This window comes from Heliangelus exortis, chromosome 3, assembly GCF_036169615.1.
Source record: "Heliangelus exortis chromosome 3, bHelExo1.hap1, whole genome shotgun sequence".
In the NCBI taxonomy this organism is placed as follows: domain Eukaryota; kingdom Metazoa; phylum Chordata; class Aves; order Apodiformes; family Trochilidae; genus Heliangelus; species Heliangelus exortis.
In genome coordinates this window covers 30,506,192-30,531,793 of record NC_092424.1, presented here as the reverse complement: position 1 = coordinate 30,531,793, position 25,602 = coordinate 30,506,192, and the positions used below count along the sequence as shown (strand labels likewise).

The 25,602-nt window shown below is 44.2% G+C and overlaps 1 protein-coding gene across 1 annotated transcript; it reads right to left on the bottom strand.

Annotated features, from left to right (window-relative positions):
• Positions 1 to 10: 10 nt before the first annotated feature.
• On the bottom strand, positions 11 to 25,199 carry KCNK12 (potassium two pore domain channel subfamily K member 12). The gene is made up of 2 exons (XM_071739837.1): positions 24,382 to 25,199; positions 11 to 1,685 (listed from the first exon to the last, which is right to left on the bottom strand). Exons 1-2 carry the CDS (start codon positions 24,731 to 24,733, stop codon positions 790 to 792), a joined length of 1,248 nt encoding a protein of 415 aa, XP_071595938.1. The 5' UTR covers positions 24,734 to 25,199; the 3' UTR covers positions 11 to 789.
• Between the last annotated feature and the right edge of the window lie 403 nt (positions 25,200 to 25,602).

Genomic DNA, 25,602 nt, shown 5'->3' with positions numbered 1-25,602 from the left:
AAACAAGCATTTCAGTAGTGATGCAAACATTTGTCATCAGAGGTGTGTACTGGCTTCTCTTGCCTTAAATTAAGGTAGTAACAAAGTGGACAATTGTCTGTTTTCAGTAATTCTGCAGGTAGGAATAGTTTTTGCTCATTTATCAACATTCTTGATAATCCCCTAACTGTTAAGAGATAGGTAGCAGATATTGTTTCAGACAAGACTGGTTTAAAAGCAGTACTCAGTCCTCTGAATTCAGCCATTTAATTCTCTACCATCCAAGTCAGCAGGATTCAAGTGAAGCAGTCACACCAAAGCTGGAGTAACTGCAGCCCCCTCTGTGGATGTTATATACAGGCCTGCTATGAGGAATTGCTCAAGAGGTCAGGGCCAGATCCAGACTTCAACAAATAGTGAAATATTGGTTTAGCCAAATCTCATAAACCCCAAGTTTGAATCTGGAGCTGAACTTGCACATTTTAACCCAGAGTTTGGTTTCAAGCTATGTTCTTAACAACATGTTAGTTCTGACATCATTGTAACCATACACACTGTTCTTCTGTAACTGCATCCAAGACATCCAAGCCTCTTCCAAAAAACCCCTTTGAGGAAAGCTGTAACATTACAGTAAAGATGTAACTGCATATTAAAGAAGACTTATTAAACCCCCCAGAAACTAAAATGCGGAACACCCAATGAATACCAAGGCTGTCTCTGAATTTAAAACTTTACAGTAGTTTGCAGTGATAATTCCACCTCAATGACAACTTGATTTTTATTAAAGAAACAAAAGGAATTTCAAAAACTCTACCTAGAATCACTCGTTTCTGCCAAGCGGTTGTTCATGATGGCGAGAGCACCCACCCCTGCGGAGAAACCATTTTGTCTTGTATTGATACACACATTCCTGGGGTAGCCATTGGCTGTCTCAGACAGCTGCTTTTGCAATATGGCCAGGGAGACTTTATTCGATGCTGTGAGCTCCCTCATGGAGATCATCTCTCCGGAGAGCCTCCTCCCCTCTGTGTCACTGTCATACTGTCCGTCAGCATCCGCCGGGATGTTCCGTCGATGCAGACGGGCTCCTGGGGTGATGGCATTGCGACGTCCCAGACGGGCACTTGATTTATGGCACTTTGGGCAACATCTGCATTTGAATTTTTTCAATACCCAGTTCAAAACTTGCTTGATTACAATTGAGATGACATTAAAAAGAGAGTATATGCAACATACCCCCATTAATATAAATACGAAGTTTCCAAATCTGTATAATCCCTGATTTCGGTACGCAGCGTTTTGGCTGCTAACCAAATCTCCAAAGCCAATGGTGCTGAAGGTGACAAAGCAATAGTACAAAGAGTCAACATAGTTCCATCCTTCCACTGCTGTGTACATTGCAGAGGCGCAGCAGGAAAGGGTGACAGCAAAAATTCCCAGAATCAGCATCACGTGGTAAACGGACGGCTTCCACCCCACAAGGCTGCTCACCTCCGACACAGCTGTCCCCCTTTGGAAATTGGGAGGTAGGAGACCACTTCTTCGCAGCTGTCTCTCATGGCAAGCTTTCATGATGAATGCCAGGAGAGAGATGATACGCTCCAAGAAGAGGTTGAAGAAAAGGATAGTCCCAGCACACCCGAAAAGGCCATAAACGATGAGGAAAACTTTTCCAGCCACGGTTGCTGGCGTAGTCATCCCAAAACCTAAACGATAAATGACTCGCATTAATGACATGGTTTTTCATGCGTAAGCTCAGGATGTATGAAACTTAACAAAGGTCCCATCTCATTGGACAAGTAGAGTGCTATCTCTAAGTCAGTTTAGGCCAGCACAAAACCAACTTTTGTAACGAATGAAGACTGCACTAGAACCCTCAACAAGATGGTCAGCACTCAGGAAAGCACAAAACATCCTCACAGAGATGAAATATAGTATTAACAGAGAACATGACTTTCTAAATGGAAGCATTCCTGAGCCCAGACCATGAGATGAGGTGAAGAGGATATTTCCCTTCTCCAACATGTGTGAGCCAGTATGGCCTGATGGAAAGTTTAAACTCTGCTGACAAGCTGTAACCCAGCATAATGCTATTGTTACCAAGGGATGAGAATACCACTACCCCTGGGAGGATGTAAGATTTCAGGCTGTATAGCAGAAAAAAACCCACAACCACTTCCCAAAGATCGAATACTGTTTTAAATATAACAGCACTTTAAAGTCTTAACCAAATCCCAACTGTGCTTGGCCCACTGGATATAACCACAGAAGAAAGGAAAAGCCATGGCCTTGTCACTGGTGAGATACCTCCATGGCACAGCCACCTGGCAGACTGGGAGCACTAGAATCTGATAATTACAGCAGGAAAAAACACTGCCACACAGGTTAATGGAGAAAGTGGAGTGTACAAACTCTGGAAAGATCCAGAAGTATTATTAAATTACCTCTTGAATTGTCCTTTGACATTACCTTATCACTCCTACAACTACCTGAAAGGAGGTTGTGAGGTGGGGGCTGGTCTGTTCTCACAAATAACAAGCAAAAGAACAAAAGGATATGGCCTCAAGTTATGCCTGAGGAGGTTTAGGTTGGATATTAGGAAAAATTTCTTTACTGAAAGGGTTGTCAGACACAGTAAAGGCTGGAGTCACCATCTCTGGAGGTATTTACAAGACATGTAGATCTAGTGCTTAGGGACATGGTTTAGTAGTGGATGTGGCAGTGCTAAGTTAATGATTGGACTTGAGAATATTAAAGGTTTTTTCCAAACAAAATGATTCTATGATTCATAATTGTAGATACAAACAGTAATGCCTTGTAGCTATGGATGTTTACAAAACAACAAAATGGATCTTAAATTTGTAATAAATACAGTAAGTTTGCTTCACATTATTTGCTGATACTGATTATTTTATGAAATGGAATTACATACATTTCACATAGTATCTCAAGCAGATTCTTCTGAAACTCAGTTCTGTGGCTATTGCTCTGGTTCTGCTGTTCTTCTCTGTGAAGTAGTTCAGTAAAAAGCCCTATTGATGGGACTGAGATAACTGCCCTGTCCCACAAATAAACAACTACATCTAACCTAAATTAACAGTTCATGAAAAATCCACAAGCTGAAATTTCTTTACCTTACTGTTCAAGAAAATGCTGAGCAAGTAACATATCCAGGGAGGTATATATTAACAGCAGAGCACATCAGTGAAAGTTTGCAAAGAAAAGTAAACTTTTAGCATAGAGTATAATGACATCCTTAAATACAGTTTATTATCATGACACACTTTTAAATAGCAATAGGAAAACAGTCTCTCTGTATCAACTCAGCTTGCTGCTTGGAATTTATTGATTTATTTTTGCAATGGCTGCATTTTTGGGGGTAACTTTTTATGCTACCTTCTGTCCTGGTTTGGGCCACGATCAAACTAATTTTCTGTCTTGTCATTTTACTTTCAGTTAAGTCGTTTTACTTTTAGCTAAGTCTAAGTCAAGCTGCACTTGCTGAAATAAACAGCAAGTTTCTCAGTCAGTGTCTGCTTCCAGGACTGGTAACACTCAATGTTTATAGTTACAGCTAAAGAATGGTGTACAGAACCAAGGCCACTCCTCAGTTCTGAGGGACATCTGATGGTCTGGAAAGAGAAGGAGAGTAAAGGAGTCACATCCACAACCCTCCTTTTGGGAGGAACAGACAAGCCAGGTGACAAAAATTGGCCAGAGTATTCCATCCCGTATGTGTCATCCTCGACATAAATTTGAGGGATCACAAGGGTCAAACCCCTTTGCCCATCACTCTTCCCTTTGGCCCTTCTTCCCCTGTCCCTGTTTGCTTCAGCATCCTGGAAGGATCCCGTCCATTCGTCTGCCTGTGCTCCTGATCCGTGCCAGCCCATATCTGTGTGTTCCTGCCTCCAGTTCCCAACTGCTGCCGACTCCAGGAGTCCAGCCTGGACTTTCCCAGGGCTGCCCTGCAGCCTCGGTGGTGATGTGAGAGTTATTGGGGGAAAAGGGGGAGGAATGTGGTATCATTTTTCTGTATATTTGTATCTGTTTAATTATTTTTCCTTTTTTATCATTACTGTTTCATTAAAGCTGTGTAGTTTAGTTTCCAACCCCTAAGTCCCTCTCCCTTATTCTCTCTCCTTTCTTTATCAGGAAGGGGAAGGGGGTTAACAGAGTATATCTGTCACTCAGATAATTGCTGGCCCAGCATTAAACCGTGCCACCTTCTTTTTTCATTGATAGAGAATTTCGCATCTGCTTGATAAATGAATGCAAATGCTTATGACAAGTAAACTTGGAAATATATTTTCAGTGGCATAAAGATGCCTGAGGAATGAGGAACAGATTTGGCATGCTTGGAAACAGCTGTGTGACAGCAATTCAAACTGGATTGCATCATCAGTATTGTCGCCATGGAAACAGTATTTTCTGTAAAAGACAGTGAAAAACTTGCATAGTATGACCAGAAAATGAAAAACTTCCAAAGGGGTCACTAGATTTTGTTTTCTGGACCCATGGTCTCTCCATTTTGTCATGATATAAGAGCAGCTTTGAGCAGATCTTCCAAAGCCTGCCTTGTGTTTCCAGGTCCAACATGAGAGAATTCTGTGAAATTCCTCTCAGTTCCTCATCTTCTGTGGGGTGGAACTGTTACCTGGGTCAGACTGGGAGTGCACGGGGCCTTCTCATTAGATAATGAATATCCACTAAAAGTTGGGGAGCCTGCTGCAGTTGCCATCTAGGGATAACTGGCCAGCTTGTTATGGAGAAGGCATCTGTTTGCTCATGCCTTGTCAGCAAAGCATTTGAATATAGAATCACAGAATCACAGAACCATAGAATGGTTTGGGTTGGAAGGTACCTTAAAGATTATCTAGTTCCAAAACCTTGCATGGACAGGGACACCTCCCACTAGACCAAGTTGCTCCAAGTACCATCCAACCTGCCCTTGAACACTTCAGCGATGGGGCTACCCAACATTACTCTGAGCTACCTGTTCCAGTGTCTTAACTCATAGAGAACAATTTCCTCCCAGTGTCTAACTAAAATCTTCCCACTTTCAGTTTTAAGCCATTATCCCTTGTTCTTTTAGCTACGTGCCTGTCACGGTTTAACACTGGCCCGGCAATTAAACCGAGTAACAGACGCTCTCTATTAATCTCTCTCTCCTCCCTGGTAAGAAAGGAGAGAGAATAAGGGAGAGAGACTTATGGGTTGGAAACTAAACTACACAGCTTTAATGAAACAGTAATGATAAAAAAGGAAAAATAATTAAACAGATACAAATATACAGAAAAATGATACCACATTCCTCCCCCTTTCCCCCAATAACTCTCACGTCACCACTGAGGCTGCAGGGCAGCCCTGGGAAAGTCCAGACTGGACTCCTATAGTCAGCAGCAGTCGGGAGCTGGAGGCAGGAACACACAGATATGGGCTGGCACGGATCAGGACCACAGGCAGACGAATGGATGGAATCCTTCCAGGATGCCGGGTGAAGGGAGGGAAGCAGGAAAGGCAGGAAGGACAGGCAGCCGGAAGCTGGAAGCAGGAAATCATGGCTTGGCCCTCATGATCCCTCAAATTTATACTGAGGATGACGTATATGGGATGGAATCCTCTGTTTGGTCAATTCTGGCATCTATCTTGGCTGTTCCTCCCCAAACGAGGGATGCAGGTGGGACCTCTTTATCCTCCTGGAGGGTAAAATGTTTTCCTCAGAGCTGAGCAGTGTCCTTGGCTCTGCACACCAGTCTCTAGCAGTAACTATAAACATCAAGTGTTATCAGTCCTAGAAGCAGACACTGTCTGAGAAACTTGCTGTTAATTTCAGCAAGTACAACTACTTACAAGAGACTTAGCTAAAAGCAAAAGTACAATACAGAAAATCACCTTTATCCTAGCCCAAACAAGGACAATGCCCTTGTAAGAAGTCCCTCCCCAGCATTCCTCTAAGCCCACTTCAGGTACTAGAAGGTTGCTGTAAGATCTCTCAGAGTGTTCTCCAGGCTGAACAACCCCAGCTTCAAAGGAGAGGTGCTCCTGCCCTCTGATCATCGTTGTAGCTGTCCCCTGAACTCACTCCAACAGCTCTATGTCCTTCCTCTGTTGAGGGCTCCACAACTGGCTCCAAAATACTCTAGGTAGTGTCTTACAAGAGCTGAGGCAGAGAATTAGCCCCCTTGATCTGATGTCCAGGATCTTTTTGATGAAGTCCCAGGCTACAGTTGGCTTTCTGGGCTGCAGGCACACATTAGAAGCATAGAATCATAGAATTGGCTAGGTTGGAAGGGACCTCAGAGATCATCAAGTCCAACCCTTGACCCACCTCTGCAGTTCTAGACTATGGCACTGAGTGCCACACCCAGTCTCTTTTTAAAGATCTCCAGGGATGGAGATATTTATGGCCCATTACCAGCTCATGTTGAGCTTCTCATCAACCAACACTCCTAAATCCTTCTCAGAGCTGTTTTCAATCCAATTCTGCCCAGCCTGTATTTGTGTTTGGAATTGCTTGGATGCAGGTACAGAACCTTGTTGCACTTGGCTTTCTTGAACTTCATGCAGTTTGCATGAGCCCATCTCTCAAGCCTGCCAAGGTCCTTCTGGATGGCATCCCTTGCCTCCAGCACGTTGACCTCACCTCAAAGTTTGGTGTCATCAGCAAACTGGCTGAGGGTGCACTTCATTCCACTGTCCATTCCACCAACAAAGATGTAGCTGTGGTCTGATACTGACCCTTGAGTGAACGCCACTCACAATTGTCTCCATTTTGACATTGAGCCACTTACCTCTACTCTTTGAGTGAGACCATCCAGCCAGTTCCTTATCCATGAGTAGTTCACCCATCAAATCTATATCATTCCAGTTTGGGTACCAGAATGTGTGTGGGACAGTGCTGAACACTTTGCACAGGTCCAGGTAGATGACATCAGTTCCACTGATGCTGTGACCCTCCTTCATAATGGGCTACCAAATTTGTCAGGGAGGATTTGACCCTGGTGAAGCCACGTTGGTTGTCACCAAGCACCAGTTTTATTTTCCTCTTTATTACTTTGTGATAAAGATAAATCACCTCTTTATTTTCCTTGTGTGTTTCACAACAAGCATGTGAACATCACTATAAAAATAAACGGGTTTATTGTCACACATATTTAATAATTAAAAAAAAAAAAAAGAGATAGTGATGGTTTGGATCAAGTTGTAAAAGCACTAAAGCTTTTTAGCATCTTCTGTTGATCATTCATGAGAAGAGTTGAAGTTTTGTGTTTCTGATGTAGTTTATTCAAGCAAGGTTTAAGACTTGCATAAAACCAGCAAAAAGCAAGCCCAAGCAGATGACAGTAAGTTCAAGCCAACAGCTTGCAGATAGAATTGTGCTCATGCATTCTTCATATGGGCCCTTCCTAGCAATGTTTGTCCCTTTGGCACCACCTGGACCACAAGGGATTCATGCTGGTGTGTTGTGTATGTCAAGTCTGAGCCCAGCCCCTGCTCAAGGCTAAGTACAGCATCACATCTGGGTGAAAAGAACTTGTCCAGAACTGCCTGTGCTTCTGAGACAGTACAAGGAAAGAAGAACAATGGGGTGCTCTGTATTTTCACAGCTCTGACATATATTATATAGGTACCTTGGAGATACTTTTGGTTGGCTCAGACAGTATTTCAACCTCCCTCAATCTAATTATGTCCCGTTCTGACACACCACTTCAGAGACAGCCTTTATGGCAGCATTAATTTCAGCTGTTTGATACTTTTCCCTAAAGAAACATAATTTGTAAGGCCAAGTTGACACTCAGATAACGTTTATCCTTCAGAAGCCTCTCCTGGGTAAGTGCTGGCAACTACTGAGTTCCTGATTTGTGTAATAGGCTATGTGGTTATTCCACTCATCTAGACTTCTAATTTACGTAAGATGGTGTTGGATTCAAGAGATAGTGCAACTCTATAAACTTGTGAAGACTTATGCTTCCTGTTGTTCTTCCTTTCTTGTCTTTTCCCCATCTTCCAATGGGTAAAAGAGAGAGCTGGTACCAGAAAAGAAGGAATAGCAGCTTTAGTACCTGTGAGATCTTCCCTCAGGCCAGTCAGTCTGGTGATTATCTTTTCTTACTAGATTCTGAGATTGAAGGGGTTGACAATTTTCCAGTAAAGATATATTTAACTGGAGGTGGAGTAAAAGTGTTGGTCACCTTGAAAATGGAACACAAGAAAGTCTTCCAGCCTCTTCCATGGCATCATGTGTCCCTGCTTCTTTCAGTCAGACCATCATCTCTTCTTACAGAGGCATCCTGCCATGGGACTTGGCTCTCACAGCAAGTCACCAGCACTGAGCAATCATTTTAAATCCAAGAGTGAAGATCATGGGAGTACCATCACATCTGTAACCTTTTAATAAACTGGTAACATTTAAAGGAATAAAAATAAACTAAAATTGTTGAGTATAACTTTTTAAACAAATGATTTATCAGAAACAATAAAAAAAAAAAAAATAACCAGAATGCTGCTTCCACAGATAAAAAAGTCCTTACATAATAAAAACTATGCTCTATTAGGGCTAGTCCCCAAGAGATGTGGATTACAGAACACAGGCACATAAGCTAAAAGCAACCAATTTTGTTTAACATCTGTTCCACATTTGTTTTAGTTTAAGCCTAAAATTCAGTGTTTGGATTCTTGAGCTCCCTGCAACCCCTTTTCCACCTGTTAGCCTATCATCATTACTGTCCCTGATAGAGTGGTATGTGTATATTTCACAACCACCTCTCATTTATTATATAGCTCCTTACCACATCCAGAAACAGTTGCCTTGGATACAAGGTCACAGCTCAGAGCGGATAAAACCATTGCAGATGGAAACCTGCTGCTTCAGCCAGCACTTTTACCCATCGAGTGAGAATATGAGGCAGTTCTCCCACCTGGCTTTTCATTTTCAGCCCACAAATGAAAAACTTACTTTTCCTTTAACATCTTCATGAGCCCATACTGCTCTTGTGCTCAAACAGGATTTTTTTTTAGAGTTTTTCCATTGCCAGAGCCCTTAATATAAAAATTGATGCACAAGCACATTTGAACTTTTGTAGATTACTATCAAAGCTCCTGAGCACTGATGGTCTGTAAGTCTGAAGACATGGATACCACTGCAGGTTTTAGGGCTGGCCTAACCTGTATCATACACAAGCTTACAGCCCTTGGAAACTCATGTCCTGGAGGAGATAACCCATGGAGAAAAAAATAAATGACTGTGGATTGATTCTCTGTCTATGTATCTATCTACATATGAATGTATGTCTATCCACCCATCCATCCACCTATCCATCCTTTCATCCATCATTAATAATATATAAGCAGGCTCTTTCTGGCATTTCCTAATTTTAGTGATTTTAGTAAAATTCTTTTAACACAGACTTGTTCTCCCCAAATCCTACAGTAAATAGATGGTCAGAAGTCCTGTAAATTTGCTTAGTAAACCAAGGCTTTTTTTTTCCCCCCTAACTCCTATTACTGTTCAGTACACAAAAATGTGCATACATGGACCCAATCCAAAAGAGACCATGAGAAAAGATACCCAGTCTGTTCTATGACCTGAAAGAGCATCATGATAAACTCAATGAACATAGTTAAAACCTACCCAGGTCACTGTTATTGCTCCTGGTTACATCTCCACCAGTGCAACATCAGTCAGGTGTCTGAAACAACAGCTATGCCAAAGGAGCCAGAGGATGGTGACATTTTAATTGAACAAGGAAATTTTAATTGCACACTAAAGAATTTCAATGAGCTGCAGGCAACTATTAAAGGCTTTCCATAGTACCAGTTTTATTCTGTTTATACACAGCTGTGATCAGGCTGTTGGCTACCTGAAATGCTGCTATGCATAACATCAGTGAACAGCAGAACCTTCAGCATTTCTCTGATGCTTGTGATTTAAAACACTGCCAGAAAGGTCATGACCACATTTTAATTCCTATGTAAAGTGCAGTGCCTTTTTTTTTTTAAATTATAGAATTGTCAGCCTAAAGTAATCTAAGCTTCCCTAGGAAAAAAAAAAAAGTATTAAGTTCACAACCATGATGATAAATCCCTAGAGGCTAATAAATACTTGTTTATGAAGGGTATGAAAAGAAGTTGAGAGGTACAAATATCTTCCTGCAGAGGTGAATGACAAACCTAAAATTATGCCCAAAAGTGACTCAGGTGATGCTGAGAGACAGGGGTAGGCAGCAGTGCCTTGTGCCCATGGCTGGGAGGCAACAGGGCAGCTCCAGCAGGCAAGGGATGCCAGGATGTCTCAGCTCCTCTGGCAACCACTGGTGGGCAAAGGGCTTGTATTCCTACAGACATCCCTGGAGGGCAGAGTGATGCTGAGAGGGTCTGCCCCATGGCAGGAGGCACCTTCAGCAAGGAGAAGCATGACAGAGAGGTGCTGGAGGCTGTGATCTTCGAGGTGAAGAGGGGACTTGGGTTCTCTGGAGAGGAAATTTTGGAGGGCAGGTGGTGGGGAAGGATTTCCTCTGGTAGGAAAGGGACAAGGCTGGGAAGCTGAAAAGGCTGGAAAGGAAACTTCTGCCTCCTGAAGATGGGAATTGCCCCACATGCAGGGTACTTGCAGTGTGGAGGTGCAGCTGTGTGAGGCTGATACCTGGTTGCATCGGCAGGCAGGTGAGGAGGGGACCCTGTGTCCTGCTGAGAATCAGAGCTGGAACAATGTATTTAGGGTGAAAGATATGCCAGACCTGAGAGGAGTAATGGTGAGGTTTGTTTCCAGAAACATCAAGTGTTACCACCACCTTGACAGGGATCTAAGGCATTATCAGTACACCCTTAAGATCTCTCTGTCCTGAATAACCTCCTCAAAACCTGGCTACTTGAGTACATTTACCTTCTCCATTCAGCAGGTTTCCCAAGCATTCTCTACACTGACACCTTCTAGTTGAACTTTCCAAGAAAGGTCTTCAGTTTCTAGTGAGAACTCAGCAAGCACATTTCCCAGGTCGTGGCCCAACTTTTGTAAATCTGAGGGATGTGACCCTTAAAAAGAGAAATGCTGAAGCTGCAGGTGAAGCAGCTTCACCTGCAGCAGCAGTACTCTTGCTCTATTCACGTATCCAAAGTAGGGAAGCTTTTCTCTGCAGTTGTACAGCATGTTGCCCTTTCTGTGTAAGACAGGGCATAACAAAGATTAACCAAAAAACCCCATCCTTGCTCACTACTAAATACCATTATTGTAAATCCGTAGCCTGATAAATACAGAAGGAGGCTGATCATCTCGTCTTCCCAAGTTGCTTTGGCATAGAACTAAGAAAAGAAAGAAGCAAGAAAGTGTTTTTAAATCAGTTTTACAGCTCCCTGGCTGAGGCTGGCTAATCCTCTATGCACCTTGTACAAACAGGGACTGACCTGTACCACCAGTGTCCCTAGCAAAGCAGTAGCTCTGACCTGAGGTCTTGCTAAGCAGAGCCCCTGAAGAGGGAATGTATGGGCAGGGTCATGAGCTTGATGCTGGAAATCTTCGGCAAGTTTATGTTTGGGTTTTCTGGTTAACCCTACTGCATCAGGACATAGTTTCTTGATTTGGTTACTCTGCCCCTTGGCATGCTTGTTAAATGGAAACAATATGAGCTAGTGTTGGCTAAATTAGTGCTAAATCAGCTTACAAAGAAAAACTTCTAGAAAAGAAGGGTGACAGCAGGATGCTCTTTCTTTTGGTTGCAGTGTGTCTCTTTGTGAATTGACCTAAGCTAGTCCAGACCTGCTTCTTACAAAGAGTTGTGTATTTAGATCCTTTTTCCTTTTCCTTTTCCTTTTCCTTTTCCTTTTCCTTTTCCTTTTCCTTTTCCTTTTCCTTTTCCTTTTCCTTTTCCTTTTCCTTTTCCTTTTCCTTTTCCTTTTCCTTTTCCTTTTCCTTTTCCTTTTCCTTTTCCTTTTCCTTTTCCTTTTCCTTTTCCTTTTCCTTTTCCTTTTCCTTTTCCTTTTCCTTTTCCTTTCCTTTCCTTTCCTTTCCTTTCCTTTCCTTTCCTTTCCTTTCCTTTCCTTTCCTTTCCTTTCCTTTCCTTTCCTTTCCTTTCCTTTCCTTTCCTTTCCTTTCCTTTCCTTTCCTTTCCTTTCCTTTCCTTTCCTTTCCTTTCCTTTCCTTCCCTTCCCTTCCCTTCCCTTCCCTTTCCCTTTCCCCTTCCCCTTCCCCTTCCCTTTCCCCTTTCCCCTTTCCCCTTTCCCCTTTCCCCTTCCCCCTTTCCCCTTTCCCCTTTCCCCTTTCCCCTTTCCCCTTCCCCCTTTCCCCTTTCCCCTTTCCCCTTTCCCCTTTCCCCTTTCCCCTTTCCCCTTTCCTTTCCTTTCCTTTCCTTTCCTTTCCTTTCCTTTCCTTTCCTTTCCTTTCCTTTCCTTTCCTAGCAGTTGGGTGAAAACCATTTTAGTATAACATATTCATGTTAATAATGTAAAAATACAGCCCACAAGCTCCTCAGTTGCTTAAGTTATACTACTATGAAAAAACCCTTCCTTGCACTAGAAGCTTAATGTTCTTTCAACTCATGCCTTAACAGCTGTCGGAGCCGTATCAAACACGTGCTCACATTTTGAGGTTGTGTGCAGCAGCATCTGCCTTGGCTCACTGTACTCCTGAACTTCAGCTAAAACATTGAGTTTTCTGAGACATTATCAGACAGAGGAAACTTCTCTGAATTTAGAGGAACTATTTTCAAAATTCTGCCCAAACCAAAAGCATTATACCCAAGAAATAGACAAAGTCTCAGTAGCCAGGGTTATACAACAATAGGGCAAGGAGTAGTGGTTTTAAGCTGAAAGATAGTAAACTTAGATTAGATGTTAGAAATAAATTTTTTACTGTGAGGGTGATGAGACACTGGAACAGGTTGCCCAGAGAAGATGTGGATGCCACCTCTGTTCAAGGCCAGGTTGGATGGGGCTTTGAGAAACCTGATCTAGTTGGACGTGTCCCAACTAGGCCCATGGCAGGAGGGTTGGAACAAGATGATCTTTTATGTTCCCTTCCAACCCAAACCAGCCTGTGATTCTGTAGGGCACAGCTCACAGACCCCAGGAGCAGTCAGTTCTTTTTCTCTCTTGAGATGTGTCCACTATCTAAAGCTGTACACTGCCTTATCTAACATTCCTGCAGTTTTCAAGTAGCTGATGATACTGTTCCAGGTGAACTCTGATTCCAAAGTTCACTTCTTCTGCAATCTTAATTTTTCAATCTTATTTTCCTAATTTTTTTGGGGAAGTTTTTTGTGTGTGGATAATCATGTATCTAAGCAACGCTCTGACAAGAAAAAACCCTGTAATTTCAAATGCAGTGTTTCAAACATTAGCATTCACACCTGCTTTTGCTGTTTATTGAAACTTGCAGTCACATTTCAGATGCCTGAGTAGACCCAAGGTTAAGCAAATATGTTATTTTTCTGAACTGCAAGGAAAAAGGAATAATCCAAATTTTGTTATATTCTTGAGACATGATGGGCTTTGAACCCACACTTGCATGTGTAATGCTACTCCAGTGACAGTACATCTCAGAATATTTCTCCTTTCAGGGTAAGAAATAGCATTATCTGAATTTCACAAGTGATCTGGTGAATGTTGTGTTTCCCCACAAGAGAAATCTGATGAAAGAACATGTCTCTCCTGGGCTTTCTAAACCTTACAGATGGAAACTGCTATAAAATGGTTAAATCACTGGCTTATCTTTTGACTGGCTACAACAGACTTGCAGCACTTTTTTCTGCTACTGGTGTTTGTGCAGGTATCCAGAGAACATCTATTTTTTAAGAGTTGTCTCAGTCTCTGCTTTATAATCAGCCTATAAAGATGGACCTGTAGGGCAAAAAGAACCTAAGCACACAGGGAAAAATATTTTACACTGTTTGGATATTTTTTTTCCCAAAATTCTGGGCAAACTTCCACAGTTACGATTTCACAAAAAAACCCATGACCAATCTACCTCAGCTTTTTAATCATTTAGATATGTCATTTAGATATGTCATTTAGATACATTTGTTGCTCTGCCTGGGTGGACAACAGCAGAGCAACAGATGCCATCTACCTGGGCCTGTGCAAAGTGTTTGACACCGTCCCATATGACATTCTGATCTATCTCTAAGTGGGAATGATATGGATTCAATGGATGGACCACTCGTTGGGTAAGGAACTGGCTGGATGGTGGCACCCAAAGAGTTGTGATCAGTGGCTCAGTGTCCAAATGGAGATGTGTGATGTGTGGTGTTCCTCAAGGGTTGGTACTCAGAGCAGTGCTGTTTGACATCTTTGTCAGCAACGTGGACACTGGAATCGAATGCATCCTCAGCAAGTTTGTTGATGACACCAAACTGTGTGGTGAAGTCAACACACTGAAAGGAAGGGATGCTATCCAGAGGGACCTTGACAGGCTTCAGAAGTGGACTCGTGCAAACTGCATGAAGTTCAACAAGGCCAAGTGCAAGGTTCTGCACCTGGGTCGAGGCAATCCCATGCATGAATACAGGTTGGGAGGAGAAAGGATTGAGGACAGCCCTGAGGAGAAGGACTTGGGGGTGGTGATGGACCAGAAGCTCAACATGAGCCATCAATGTGTGCTTGCAGCCCAGAAAGTCAACTGGGTCCAGAGACATATCAAAAGAAACACAGCCCACTGAGGGAGGTGATTCTCCCCCTCTGCTCTGCTTCTGTGAGACCCCACCTGGAGTACTGTGTCCAGTCCTGGAGTCCCCAGGATAAGAGGGACATAAAGGTCCTGGAATATGTCCAGATGAGAGCTACTAAAAATGATCAGAGGGCTGGAGCACCTTCCCTATGAAGACAGGCTGAAGAGGTTGGGGTTGTTCAGCGTGAAGAAAAGAAGGCTCCAAGGTGACCTTCCAGTATCTGCAGGGGGCCTGCAAAGAAGCTGGGGTAGGGCTTTTTACACGGGTGTGTAGTGAGAGGACAGGGAGAAATGGTTTTAAACTTGAAGAGGGGAGATTTCGGTTAGACATTAGGAAGAAATTCTTTAATTTGACACTGGTAAGACACTGGCACAGGTTGTCCCGGGAAGTTGTGGCTGCCTTGAGCAACCTGGTCTAGTGGGAGGTGTCCCTGCCCATGCAGTGGGGCTGGAATTGGATGATCTTTAAGGTTCCTTCCAACCCAAACCATTCTGTGAGTCACTTGTTTAAAAACATTCCATCTGAAAGAGCAGAAGCAAATTCTGAAGATTGTTTTAGCTCAGCAATCTCTTGTAATTCATTCAAGAAGGCACAAAGACCAAATTTTGAGATCTGTAACAAAAATATAAAGTGATAATCTACCAGCTATTTCTCATTTTCTATTCTGCCTTTCACTTTACCTGCCTTAGTATGCATTTCTCTTTTAAATTTAATGATACTGAACAACTCCGCCGCTTCACCAAGATAATTTTGAGCTTCTGATTTTACCTTAGATTTTCCTGGTCTTTGCAGTTCTTCCAGTAACAGTTTTTGTAAATGGACAAACCATTTTATCACAGAGGTTCTTTCCCTCATTTCCCACTAAAATCACCATTTGGACTGAACATCTTCAAGCTGCAGTAATTCGCATCATTAGAGGCTTGAAGCAGACTCACTTCCATATGTACTGACCATGAGTGACACTGTATTTTTTATGTATATCTTCATGAGATAAATATATTGCTTGCAAAATACTCAGCCTGAGCAAAGAGATGAGAGAATATTCAATAATTTATAACCAAAAATCTATCATGCCTTCTTTTAATTGAAATGTACTGAATTAGTTTCTCATCCATTTCTCACATGGGCAAATTTCTCTTAATTTCTCTTTCTGCCTTGATTAAATTTGCCTGCCTAAGACTTGAGAATGAATGCTAACATTTGACCCAACATTTCTAAAGGGAAAGAAGCTACAAGTCAGCAAGTTTAAAGCTCATTAAGAAATCACTGGGGGGTTATAATTGTTATCAAGGTATTCCCACTTTTGTCATCCATGAGTAAGGAGCACTAACTATGGATTTTTAAATACAAGCCCATGTAAGGAATCTCATACTTTATAAACCATTCCATATAATATAAAACCATTCAATTTCTTATCGTACTGCACACCAAAGCTTTAATTACTTGAAAAGGCTGTTAATGCTTTTCATCATCTCATGCAATTAAGATTTAATTTTCATTCTGCTTGATTCAAGAGAGATTGCACTGAAGCCTCCCAATGCCTATGGCTTGGTGTGCCACCCATGGCCATCAACCCACTAAGCTCAGAGGTAATATTTCTTATAGTAGTGCAATGTAAGTGCTGCCAACATCAGACCTACCTTTGTTTTATAAACTCAGCATGCCAATACAATGAGTAAGGTGGGATTTCTTAAAGCTTGCTCTTTATATTGGTCTGCTATTGACTTTGGCAGAAGCTGGCTACTGAGGAGCTACAAACTTAAACATATTTGATTTGTCTTGATTGTTGTGCAGTTACCTCTGAGGTTATAATTGTTTGTTTTTTACTTAAGTGTTTCTATTCACAGAAGGTTTGAGTATCAGTTCTGAGATTTATTGCACTCAATAAGAGACCTTCCATGATTCAGATGTTCACCACCATGAACCCTAGGCTTTGTCCTTATCTCTCTCTACCTTCTCCCAAAATGCACTCAGATACACAGCTGGTGCTGACACACTATGAAAACTGTCTCATTTGATAAAGGTAGGCAAGGCTCAGATGTTATGTTTCCAATAACAATAGACTGTCTTCATACTGAAAATTGCAGATAAATGCTCTGTGTTGGTTTTCTGTTACTCTTATCCTGATACTACTATAGCAAGAAGTAAAATTCTCATATACTTTAATAGCTGAAGAGATAAGGTAATACTGTGTTCATTACAAGAAAGAAATTACATTGTATTTTCTAACAAACACGAGGAGTGGATATTGTTACATGAAGTTAATTGCCAACAAATCCATCCTAGAGTTGGCTAGAGTTGGCTTCCTCTTCTCTCTGCAAGGAAGAGCAATTAAGGTTTGTTGAAAAGCAAGACAGTGCTTGCAAAGATGAACCATCAGAAAAAGTGAGATAAAATTACAAATTGTTTATGATCTGTGCCAAACTGAAGACAATCAGAGATGTGAAAAAGATTTAGACTGAAAAAAGAAATGGGGATCAATAGCAGGATTAACACTAAAGAGGATGCATGTCATTAGGAGTAGAAAGAAACTGTAAAGCTTTACTTTTGACTTCTTTGGTAGCCATTAAACTTGAAAGACTGCAAAGGCACAAAAATATTCAAAATATCAAGCTAACAAATAATCAGTAGAGGAGGGAATGCTTCCAGTTGGGAGGGAGGTGGTAGAAATTAAAGAGTGCCTGGGAAAGGCAGGTGATGAGGGAGTGTTAGGTAAGAGGGAAGGGGAAGGGGAGAAGGACAGGGGAAGGGGAAGTGGAAAAGGAAGGTGGAAGGGGAGAGGAAGGGAAAAGTGAAAGGGAAAGACTCCCAAAAGAGAATGTCAGAAGCTAGGGACTGGCCAGGCTCCATGGGAACACAGTCCATAGGGTTCCAGGAAGGATTTGGAACTATGAGCCCATAGCAAACAGAGCAGCTACTAAGCCCAGTAATTATGATCCCTAACTACCATTGCAGGCACAGTAACTGGTTTATGGAGAGGTTGCTTGGTAATAGAGACTGACTGGCTGGAGCCACATATGTGACCCCCCCAGATAGGGAGCTGTCAAAGAGGTATTTTGACCCACTAGAGTTTGGTTTGCAATCATAGCTCCAGGCTCTTGTAAATGCACAGGGAACTGAAATACAGGTATTTGCTGCCCAGCATGAATATCACAGAAAACTGAATGTCATGCTAGGCAGGAGGTATGTACCCACTTAGTGTACCCACTAAGGAGATAGTGCTCCTTCAATTACCTGAACTAGAGGGACCCTGGAAGCTGCAAAGATGGAGAATCCTTGACTACAAACTCTAGTTTGTCTTTGGTTTGAACCTGAACCATTACACAGTAAATTAGTATAAAACTACTTCTGACTTCTGACACGCAGGAACATATCTCATATGATGCCAGGAAGCTGCTTTATTCCCCGATGTAACATATAGGCTTCATTTTTTGAATGACTGCTCTGAGGTGCTGCATTCACTTCTGAGCCCCCAGGACACAGTGCTCCAGCTGAGCACTTCAAAGTTCAGATGCACAGCTAAAAGAACCACAATTCTGTCAGCCCCTGGCTTCATGTATACAGCCATAAAAAACCAAATAATATATATAAATATCCATTTTACTCATGTGTTTTGAAACACAGGGTTTGATAGATAGGGTTTAATATTTAAGAAACCTCACTCTTAGTTTAAGGAATATGAGCTGATGTGCTCTGTAAAAATCACTGTATCTAACCAATATATGGTAATGGCTTCACTTTCTGGGTCTAGATCAGCCCTACAGAAGGAGGTAAACTCTAAGCAGTACTGAGGCTGATTAAAATAATACTTTCAGAAAACTGTCTTTTAAAAAGGGCTTTATTTAAATTACTGGGGTTCCCCTTTCCCACCTTTCAGAATAAAAATGCAATAACTTTAGGATAAAAATTATTTAATCTTGATCCTTCCTTGAGGACACCTTAAGTCACCTATGTAATTACATGGATGTATTCCAAGTAAAGCTTCCTGTTGTTGCTCTCAAGTACCAGAAGGCAAGCTGTGATTTAGATTACTTTTCTGCTTGGAGCACCCAATCTATGCCCACAGATTCCGGAATTTCCTGTCAGTGGTACCTAAAGAAGTTAATGCTCCCACGAAGCTAAAGCAAGTAGAAAACATTGCTACAGTGAGAAAAATCACTGAAGGATTACTTCTCTCCACAGAAATATGGTGATCAGTGACTTGCTGACCTCTGAGCCTCTTCCTCTCCATTCTTTATCAGGACTATCAGGGTGAAAAACATAACTTTCAGATATTCACCAACCCAGTGATCAAAACATCCCAAGCACCTCAAGGATCAGATCTAGCCACAGCAAACCAAGCTGAAACACACTGTCATGCTTGCTGCAGCAGCCTGGCAAAGACAAATACCCTGATGCTGCAGCTTAATAATACTGCTTGCTCTCCCAGATGCTTTCTCATTTGTTTTTCCTTAATTTTTGTTTTTTGTTTTTTGTTTTTCAACTTCAAGAATGTAATCTCTGGAGGTAAATGCCCCCTAGTTTGGACCTTCTGCAGAAGCTGCCTGTATAAACCTCAGGGTATTGCAGAGCTCTGAGAAAACACAACAAAGGTGCTGCTCAGGTGCACACTCTGGTTTGCATTGGCTGTACCGACTGTGAAATTGTGTTCACAGAAAGCCAGAACCTTCCCCAGATGCAGCTCAAACTGATATTCAATATATTGATTCAGTATATACAGTATTCAATATACTGATGCAGGAGACAGGACAAATACCTTTTCCCCGTAAAGCCTTGAGACAAACTTACTTGTTTATTGCCAGATCACAAGGTGAAGTGCTGTTCTTGGGAAGGTTCATTCCCTGGCTCCAAGCACTGCAGCCCAACACCTGACTGTGCACTTGCTGAGCTGTCTGCCTTTTGTGTGTCAATTCCAGGCAACAGCCTTCAGCACATTTTGACTTCCAGATTTTCTAAAGACTACAACCCAGAGCCAGAGGAGATTTTAGAAGGGAATGGTTATGGTGCCTATTTTGTGGAGCACAAGCAGAAATGATGTGCTAGATATGCTGGGGCCTAGAGAGTACCCAGAGAGAAGGGGATCTAACTCAGCCAACATCCTAAGCAAGACGAGCACAGCTGCCAGGAGCCAGTCAGCTGGCAGAAAGTATCAAATGTTGTTTCTCCCATTATGTGGCCTCTCTTCATGTGGGTTCCAAGACAGGGCTGTGCCCTAGCTCTTTGAGGTAACAGCAGAGAAGAGCATGCCCCATCCCTTTGGGTGGAGCTCTTAGGCCACAGAAACTGAGTCATTAAACAGGATACCTTAGGGATAACAAAGGGATGAATAGTTTTGCTGACCCCCATATACCATGCCCTCAACACCTGTAGCCCTTGCACAGCTGTAGAGAAGGAAGGCTTTTCCAGGGTTTCTTACTTTCTCAAGGCATCTATGACCCCACACATGCTCCATCCCAAAACCAGCTATTCACAGAAAGGATGCTTTTAAAAAATATTACATTAAAAATAATTTTTATGTACTGTACTACTTCTTTTGACCTAATTTTTAGTGCCTGGTATGGATTTATATAAAGTAATTGTATCACTGGATTTTTCAAACATGTACTTGAATGTACTTACATGTACTTACATGTTAGAAGCTTCAAATCCAAATTTAGTAAGAAGCTGCTGTCTCAGTATGTATACCTAATGTTTATTCTAACATTTAAGAGAGGAAAAAACACAGATAAGGCGTCTCAAGTCATGAATTGAATCAGAAATTCAGAGCTGTAGGCATCCTGGAACTTCCTTACACAGTAGGCAGAAATAATCTGTGCTACTCGAGTGTGATGCTGCTGTACTGCAACATTTCAGCAGAAGAAAACTGGTCTGAGTTACAGTTTTCTTTTTGTGTGTAAGAAAAGTGTTGGGAATTATTTGGGGGTAGAAGAAGGGAAGGGATGGAAGGGAGGTAGGGGAGGCATGGGAGGGGATTAGGAAGGAAGGAAGGAAGGAAGGAAGGAAGGAAGGAAGGAAGGAAGGAAGGAAGGAAGGAAGGAAGGAAGGAAGGAAGGAAGGAGAAGAAACTCAGCTGAAAAATTAAGTCTATTAGCTGCTCCTTAAAGAAATCAGTGTAAAAAAAATAATAAATGCATATGACCAAAATACGTTTTGGAGTGCAAAATAATAACTGAATAAATGGTGTAGACTGAAAGAAAGCCATCAGAAATTAGACTGAATGATTTTCTTACATAGCTTTAAAAATCAAGATGTGTCTAATGAGAAACAGACTCAACATTCCATTATCCAGCCACAAAAAAATTCAATAATAAAAAATGAATGCCCAGTGTAATCAAAAAGGTATTTTCTGGATAGTAAGCCACTTGCTTTGTGGGCTACTCAGGAAAATGCTTTAAGATTAGTCTTAACATTTCATTTTAACTCTCTCTCATTTCTTAAAGAGTCCACCAACATGTTTCTCCCCCACAGTGTTCCACTGCATCCCTGTGTAATTAGGGAAGATGCAGAACTGTAGCCAGGGAAATACAGGCGACAAAACACCTAATAAAGGGGAGCTGCTTGGATGCAGCAGTTCCACAGAATCACAGACTGGTTTGGGTTGGCAGGAACCTTAAAGGCCATCTGGTTCCAAACCCACTGTATGGTCAGGGACACCTTCCACTAGACCAGGTTGCTCCAAGCCCCATCCAGCCTGGCCTTGAACACTATTAGGGAGTGGACATCCAGAGCTCCTCTGGGCAACCAGTTTCAGTGTCTCACCACCCTCAGAGTGAAGAATTTTTTCCTAATATTTATAACCTAAATCTACCTTCTCAAGGTATAACCTAAATATACCAAGCCCAACTGTGCTTAGCCCTTGTGTTCACAGAATTGGAGTCTTGCTACCTCTGTCCAGCCCACACAAACCCCAGGAAAACTTGCAACCCTGTCCCTGTGTTTCAGTGCCTGAATATGAAGGACTAAGTAGCTTTATTAAAACCAGTGAGAACAGAGTAAGGACTTGAAAAGACCCAGCAAGTCTTCTGCAAGTTGGAATCTTCATGGACAGAGGATAATAGATAAGAGGCTGAGTAACTTGTGTGCAATATATCCTTGGCAGACACAGTGCTGTTTGTTAAGCAGTGATTAAGGAAGCTTTCCAATGCATTGCTAGGATAGGAGCATGTTTAGCTGAAGTAATAAAGTTGCTTTGACACATATAACAGATGAAGTTGTTGAGGAAAGCAAGATGTTTTGACTCTAGATGTCTGATAGTTCCTGGTGAGATTGAGTAGACAGCATTCTCCTTGTCAATGATCTGTGACACAGAGGCAAGGAAAATTGCTCTGAACCAGGATAATATGGTGTTTGAGCTGACAGGGGAATCAAAGGTACTCCAGAAGAGTAAGTACAGAACTGAGCTGTCTGGGAGGAAACTGGGGGACCACAAAACCATGGCTCTGGAAGTGCTCCCCGAGGTGACATTTTGATGTCTACCATTTGGTTCCTATGCTGTGACCATGCATGAGAAAGCCTTGCGCACGTTTCATTTTAAGTACAGCTTTTGGGTTTCAGTGGTACAACTAGTTAACTTGCTGGGTTTTTTTTTTTTCACTTTTGCTGGACAAATGCAGCTGCCAATAATAACTAACCACAACTGTGTGTGGTGGAAGAAACCTTGCCCATGGAGAAGCTGCTGAGCTCACTGAGGGCTTTGTCTCTCTACAAGCTGCAGCAGTCTGAAGAGGCAAGCGAGAAGTGCTGAGGTGGGCGCAGCACTTCCTCTTCTTCTGCTGAAGGAGCTGTACATCTCGATGGTAAAAGCTCTGCTTTACCACCTAAATGAGGTGCAATAGCCTCTGAATGCTGTCAGTCCAGGAGATGCTGGTCCTGCCAGGGCTGTGCAGCTCGACACCTCCCACACTGTGGCTCTGACATGGCCTTTGCTGTGCCCAAGGGCACAGCTCAGTTTCACTTCAGTCCACCTTCTGCTGCATCTCTTCACTCAGAGCAAAATCTTGCTCTTCAGCAGGCTCACCAAATTCATGCTAAGTACTGTAAGAACTCCAGAAGTACTAGCAGGGAGTAGATTAAGAGAAGGTACTACTCAGGTGAAAGCTTGGCATAACCCAGCATCTGTTGTAGCCTGGGAAAAACAACAGCCTCCCTCTCATATAGGAGAAATGTAGACATTACTGGCTATGAAGAGGGAGTGGAGGCCAAGGTTGCATCATGACAGGAATATGAGAAACACAGTTCTTGGTTATGCCATTTACACCTGTCAAGGATTCCAAAAATGCCTGCTGAACTTCTTGTTCCCTCTGCACAGATACAAATGACTCCATAGGGGAATGAAGTGGAGATGCAAATGAATGCTTGCAAATGAAGAGGAAACACATTAAATTTCAATAACCACAGAGAGGAGAAGCCAGGGCTGCAGGAGCAGTGAATGGATGTGTGCTTACACATCTCCAGAAGATTTCTCTGTTTTTTACAGTAGGTGTAATGGAAGAGTCAGTATGTTAACACAGTGACTTCTTTCCCCATCCATTCAGGTCAGTCATAATGATGTCTTAAAAATACATGTTCTTGTTATAAAGAAGGTCTAATAAAATGGTGTTTTAATGTCTGGACTATTAAGTGTACTTGAAAAGATTACAATTATTAAGTGAAAAAGTAACAGTATTTGGCAACACTACTATATACACAACTCTGTTACAGAGATTAATCACTAATGATAAAACATTTTCCAAACCTAATGATTGTAAGCACAACAATAATCTGCGCATTTCTTCCTCTCTAATGAAGTGAAAACATGGCATCTGTGCTCAAAAGCCCAAGACAATTGGCTTGTTACAAAACTTAGGAAGTGGCAGACAGAGAAAATTAGTAAGATCTGTGTGCAGGGCAAAGACTTTTCAAGCAATAGTCCAAGAGTCACAGATAGCCATAGCTTTACTTCAAGGACATCTCTCATAGGATGGTTCTTAATTATGCTCTTAGAGTAAAGAATGGTAATTTTAGAGTAAAAAAAAAAAAAATCCTCCCCTCAAAACTCACCATTTGCTCATATAGTGCTGTTCTTCCTGAACACCTATTGGATATAAATAACTGCAGTCAGCTGTAGGCAGCAATGTACTGAGAATGTTTATTATGGTACTGCTAGAACACACGGCTTTGTGGAGCTTATGTCTTTATTCCCAAATGCATCTTAACTCTGCCGGCAGTTAAAAAAACAGCTTCCAAATCAGCTGCAAGGCACCGCGAAAGCCTGGCTATACTCTCAGCATCCCCAGTATACCGCTGCCTATCAGCCCGCGCCTCGCCGGTAACGCTATGCGACCACCCGGAGCATCCCGCCGCGGGCAGGGGGGCAGGCAGGGCTTCTCGGGGAGCGATCAGCCCCGCCCGCCCCTCCGGCCCGGCTGAAGCTCAACCAAACAACCGCACAGCCGGCAGCGAAAGTTGGCTGGGGATGGAGAGGGGGGATGTCCCGCCGCGGCCGGCCCGGACACCGCCTGCCGCCACGGCCAGCGGTCCTGCGGCCCCCGGAGGCTTCGGGCAGCCGGGAAGGCACCCTCTGGGGTGAGGGATGAGGGGGGACAGGGACCCGGGCAACCCTCCCCTCAGGTGCAAGGCCGCCAGTAGCCATAGCAACGCGGCAGCCGCTCTCCCCAAACTTCGGTCGCTATAACCGGATCGGCCCGGGGCTGCGGCGTCCCCCGGGCGGACACCGCCGCGGGGCCGTCGGGGCGGCGCTCACCTATGGTGGAGACGACAGTGCCCACGAAGTAGAAGGCTCCAGGGAAGTCCCAACGGGGCCGCAGGGCGTCGACGCGGATGCCCGCGGCCATGGCCGCCTCGTAGCTCCGCAGGAAGGCGCGTAACTCCGGCAAGCTGATGTTGAAGATGCGGCTGAAGTTGTGGAGGGTCCGATTCCAGCGCAGCTGCGCCGCCGCCTCCGACGGGCTCTCGAGGGCTGAGAAGACGGTGGCGCCGACGCTCAGGTACGCGGCGATGAGGGCGGCCAGCAGCAGGAACCGCCCGTTGTCCTCGTTGAGGGGCGCCAGGCGCCGCCGGCGGCAAGACCCCGCCGCCCCCCGCGGGGGCATCATCTGATGTGCGGCGGGGCGGGCGCGGCGGGCGGTGGGTGGCCCCCGGCGCGGGCCTCGGAGCCCGGCGAAGCGGCGGCGGCTTCGCTGCAGGGGCCGCGGCTCTGAGTCATCCCCCGGCGGGGCTGCCCGCCCGACTGGCGGCACTGCCCCGGGGCAGCCGGCCTCGCCCGCCCGCCCTCAGCCCGGCGCCCCGGGGCCGTGGGCTGCTTCGGCGCGGCCTCGCCGGCGGGCCCTGGCCCGCTCCCTCTGGCCATGCGGGGCGGCGGCGGCGGCCCCGCCGCGGGGGAGACCGGCGCGGGGAGGCGGAGGCTCCGCGCGGCGCCCGGTCGACGGAGGGCGGGAGCGTGAGGCGCGGCCCCCGCGGAGCCGCATCCCCGGTGGGAAGGTGCCCCCGGGCCCGCTACAGCCGCCGCCCGCCAGCGCCGGGGCGCCGTCGCCGCTGCCGCGCCCTCGGCGTGCCGCCGCGCTCGGCCATGGGGAGGAACAGGGCGTGGCGGCCCTGCCCCTGCCCGAACCCTCGCCCTGCCCTATCCCTCGCCTTGCCTTGCCCTACCCTGCCCTGTCTGCCTTCTTTGCCCTGCCTTGCCCTACCTGCCCATCCCATCCCATCCTATCCCATCCCATCCTTGCCCTGCCGGTCGCTCGCTCTCCAGGTCTCTGCTCCCCACCACGACACTGGGAGGCTGCCCCGGGCACACGCCGGGGAAGGGGATACAGGGGAAAGGCTGCCGACCCCTCGGCATGTCTGCGATGCGCCCCTCGTTGCGGAGGTTTCGGTTTTGGTTTGTTTTGGTTTTTTTTTTTTTTTGCTTTAAAACCTTCTCTCGCTGCCCGGTGGTAAGAGAGGTGGTTTTGAGAGAGCTGGTGGT

What these genes read in the sequence shown, in the direction of transcription:
- KCNK12 (XM_071739837.1), bottom strand. Translation starts at nt 24,733, where the DNA reads ATGATGCCCCCGCGGGGGGCGGCGGGGTCTTGCCGCCGGCGGCGCCTG. An exon ending in CACTGTCGTCTCCACCATAG is followed by an intron (nt 1,686 to 24,381) that starts GTGAGCGCCGCC and finishes TTTATCGTTTAG; the next exon opens with GTTTTGGGATGACTACGCCA.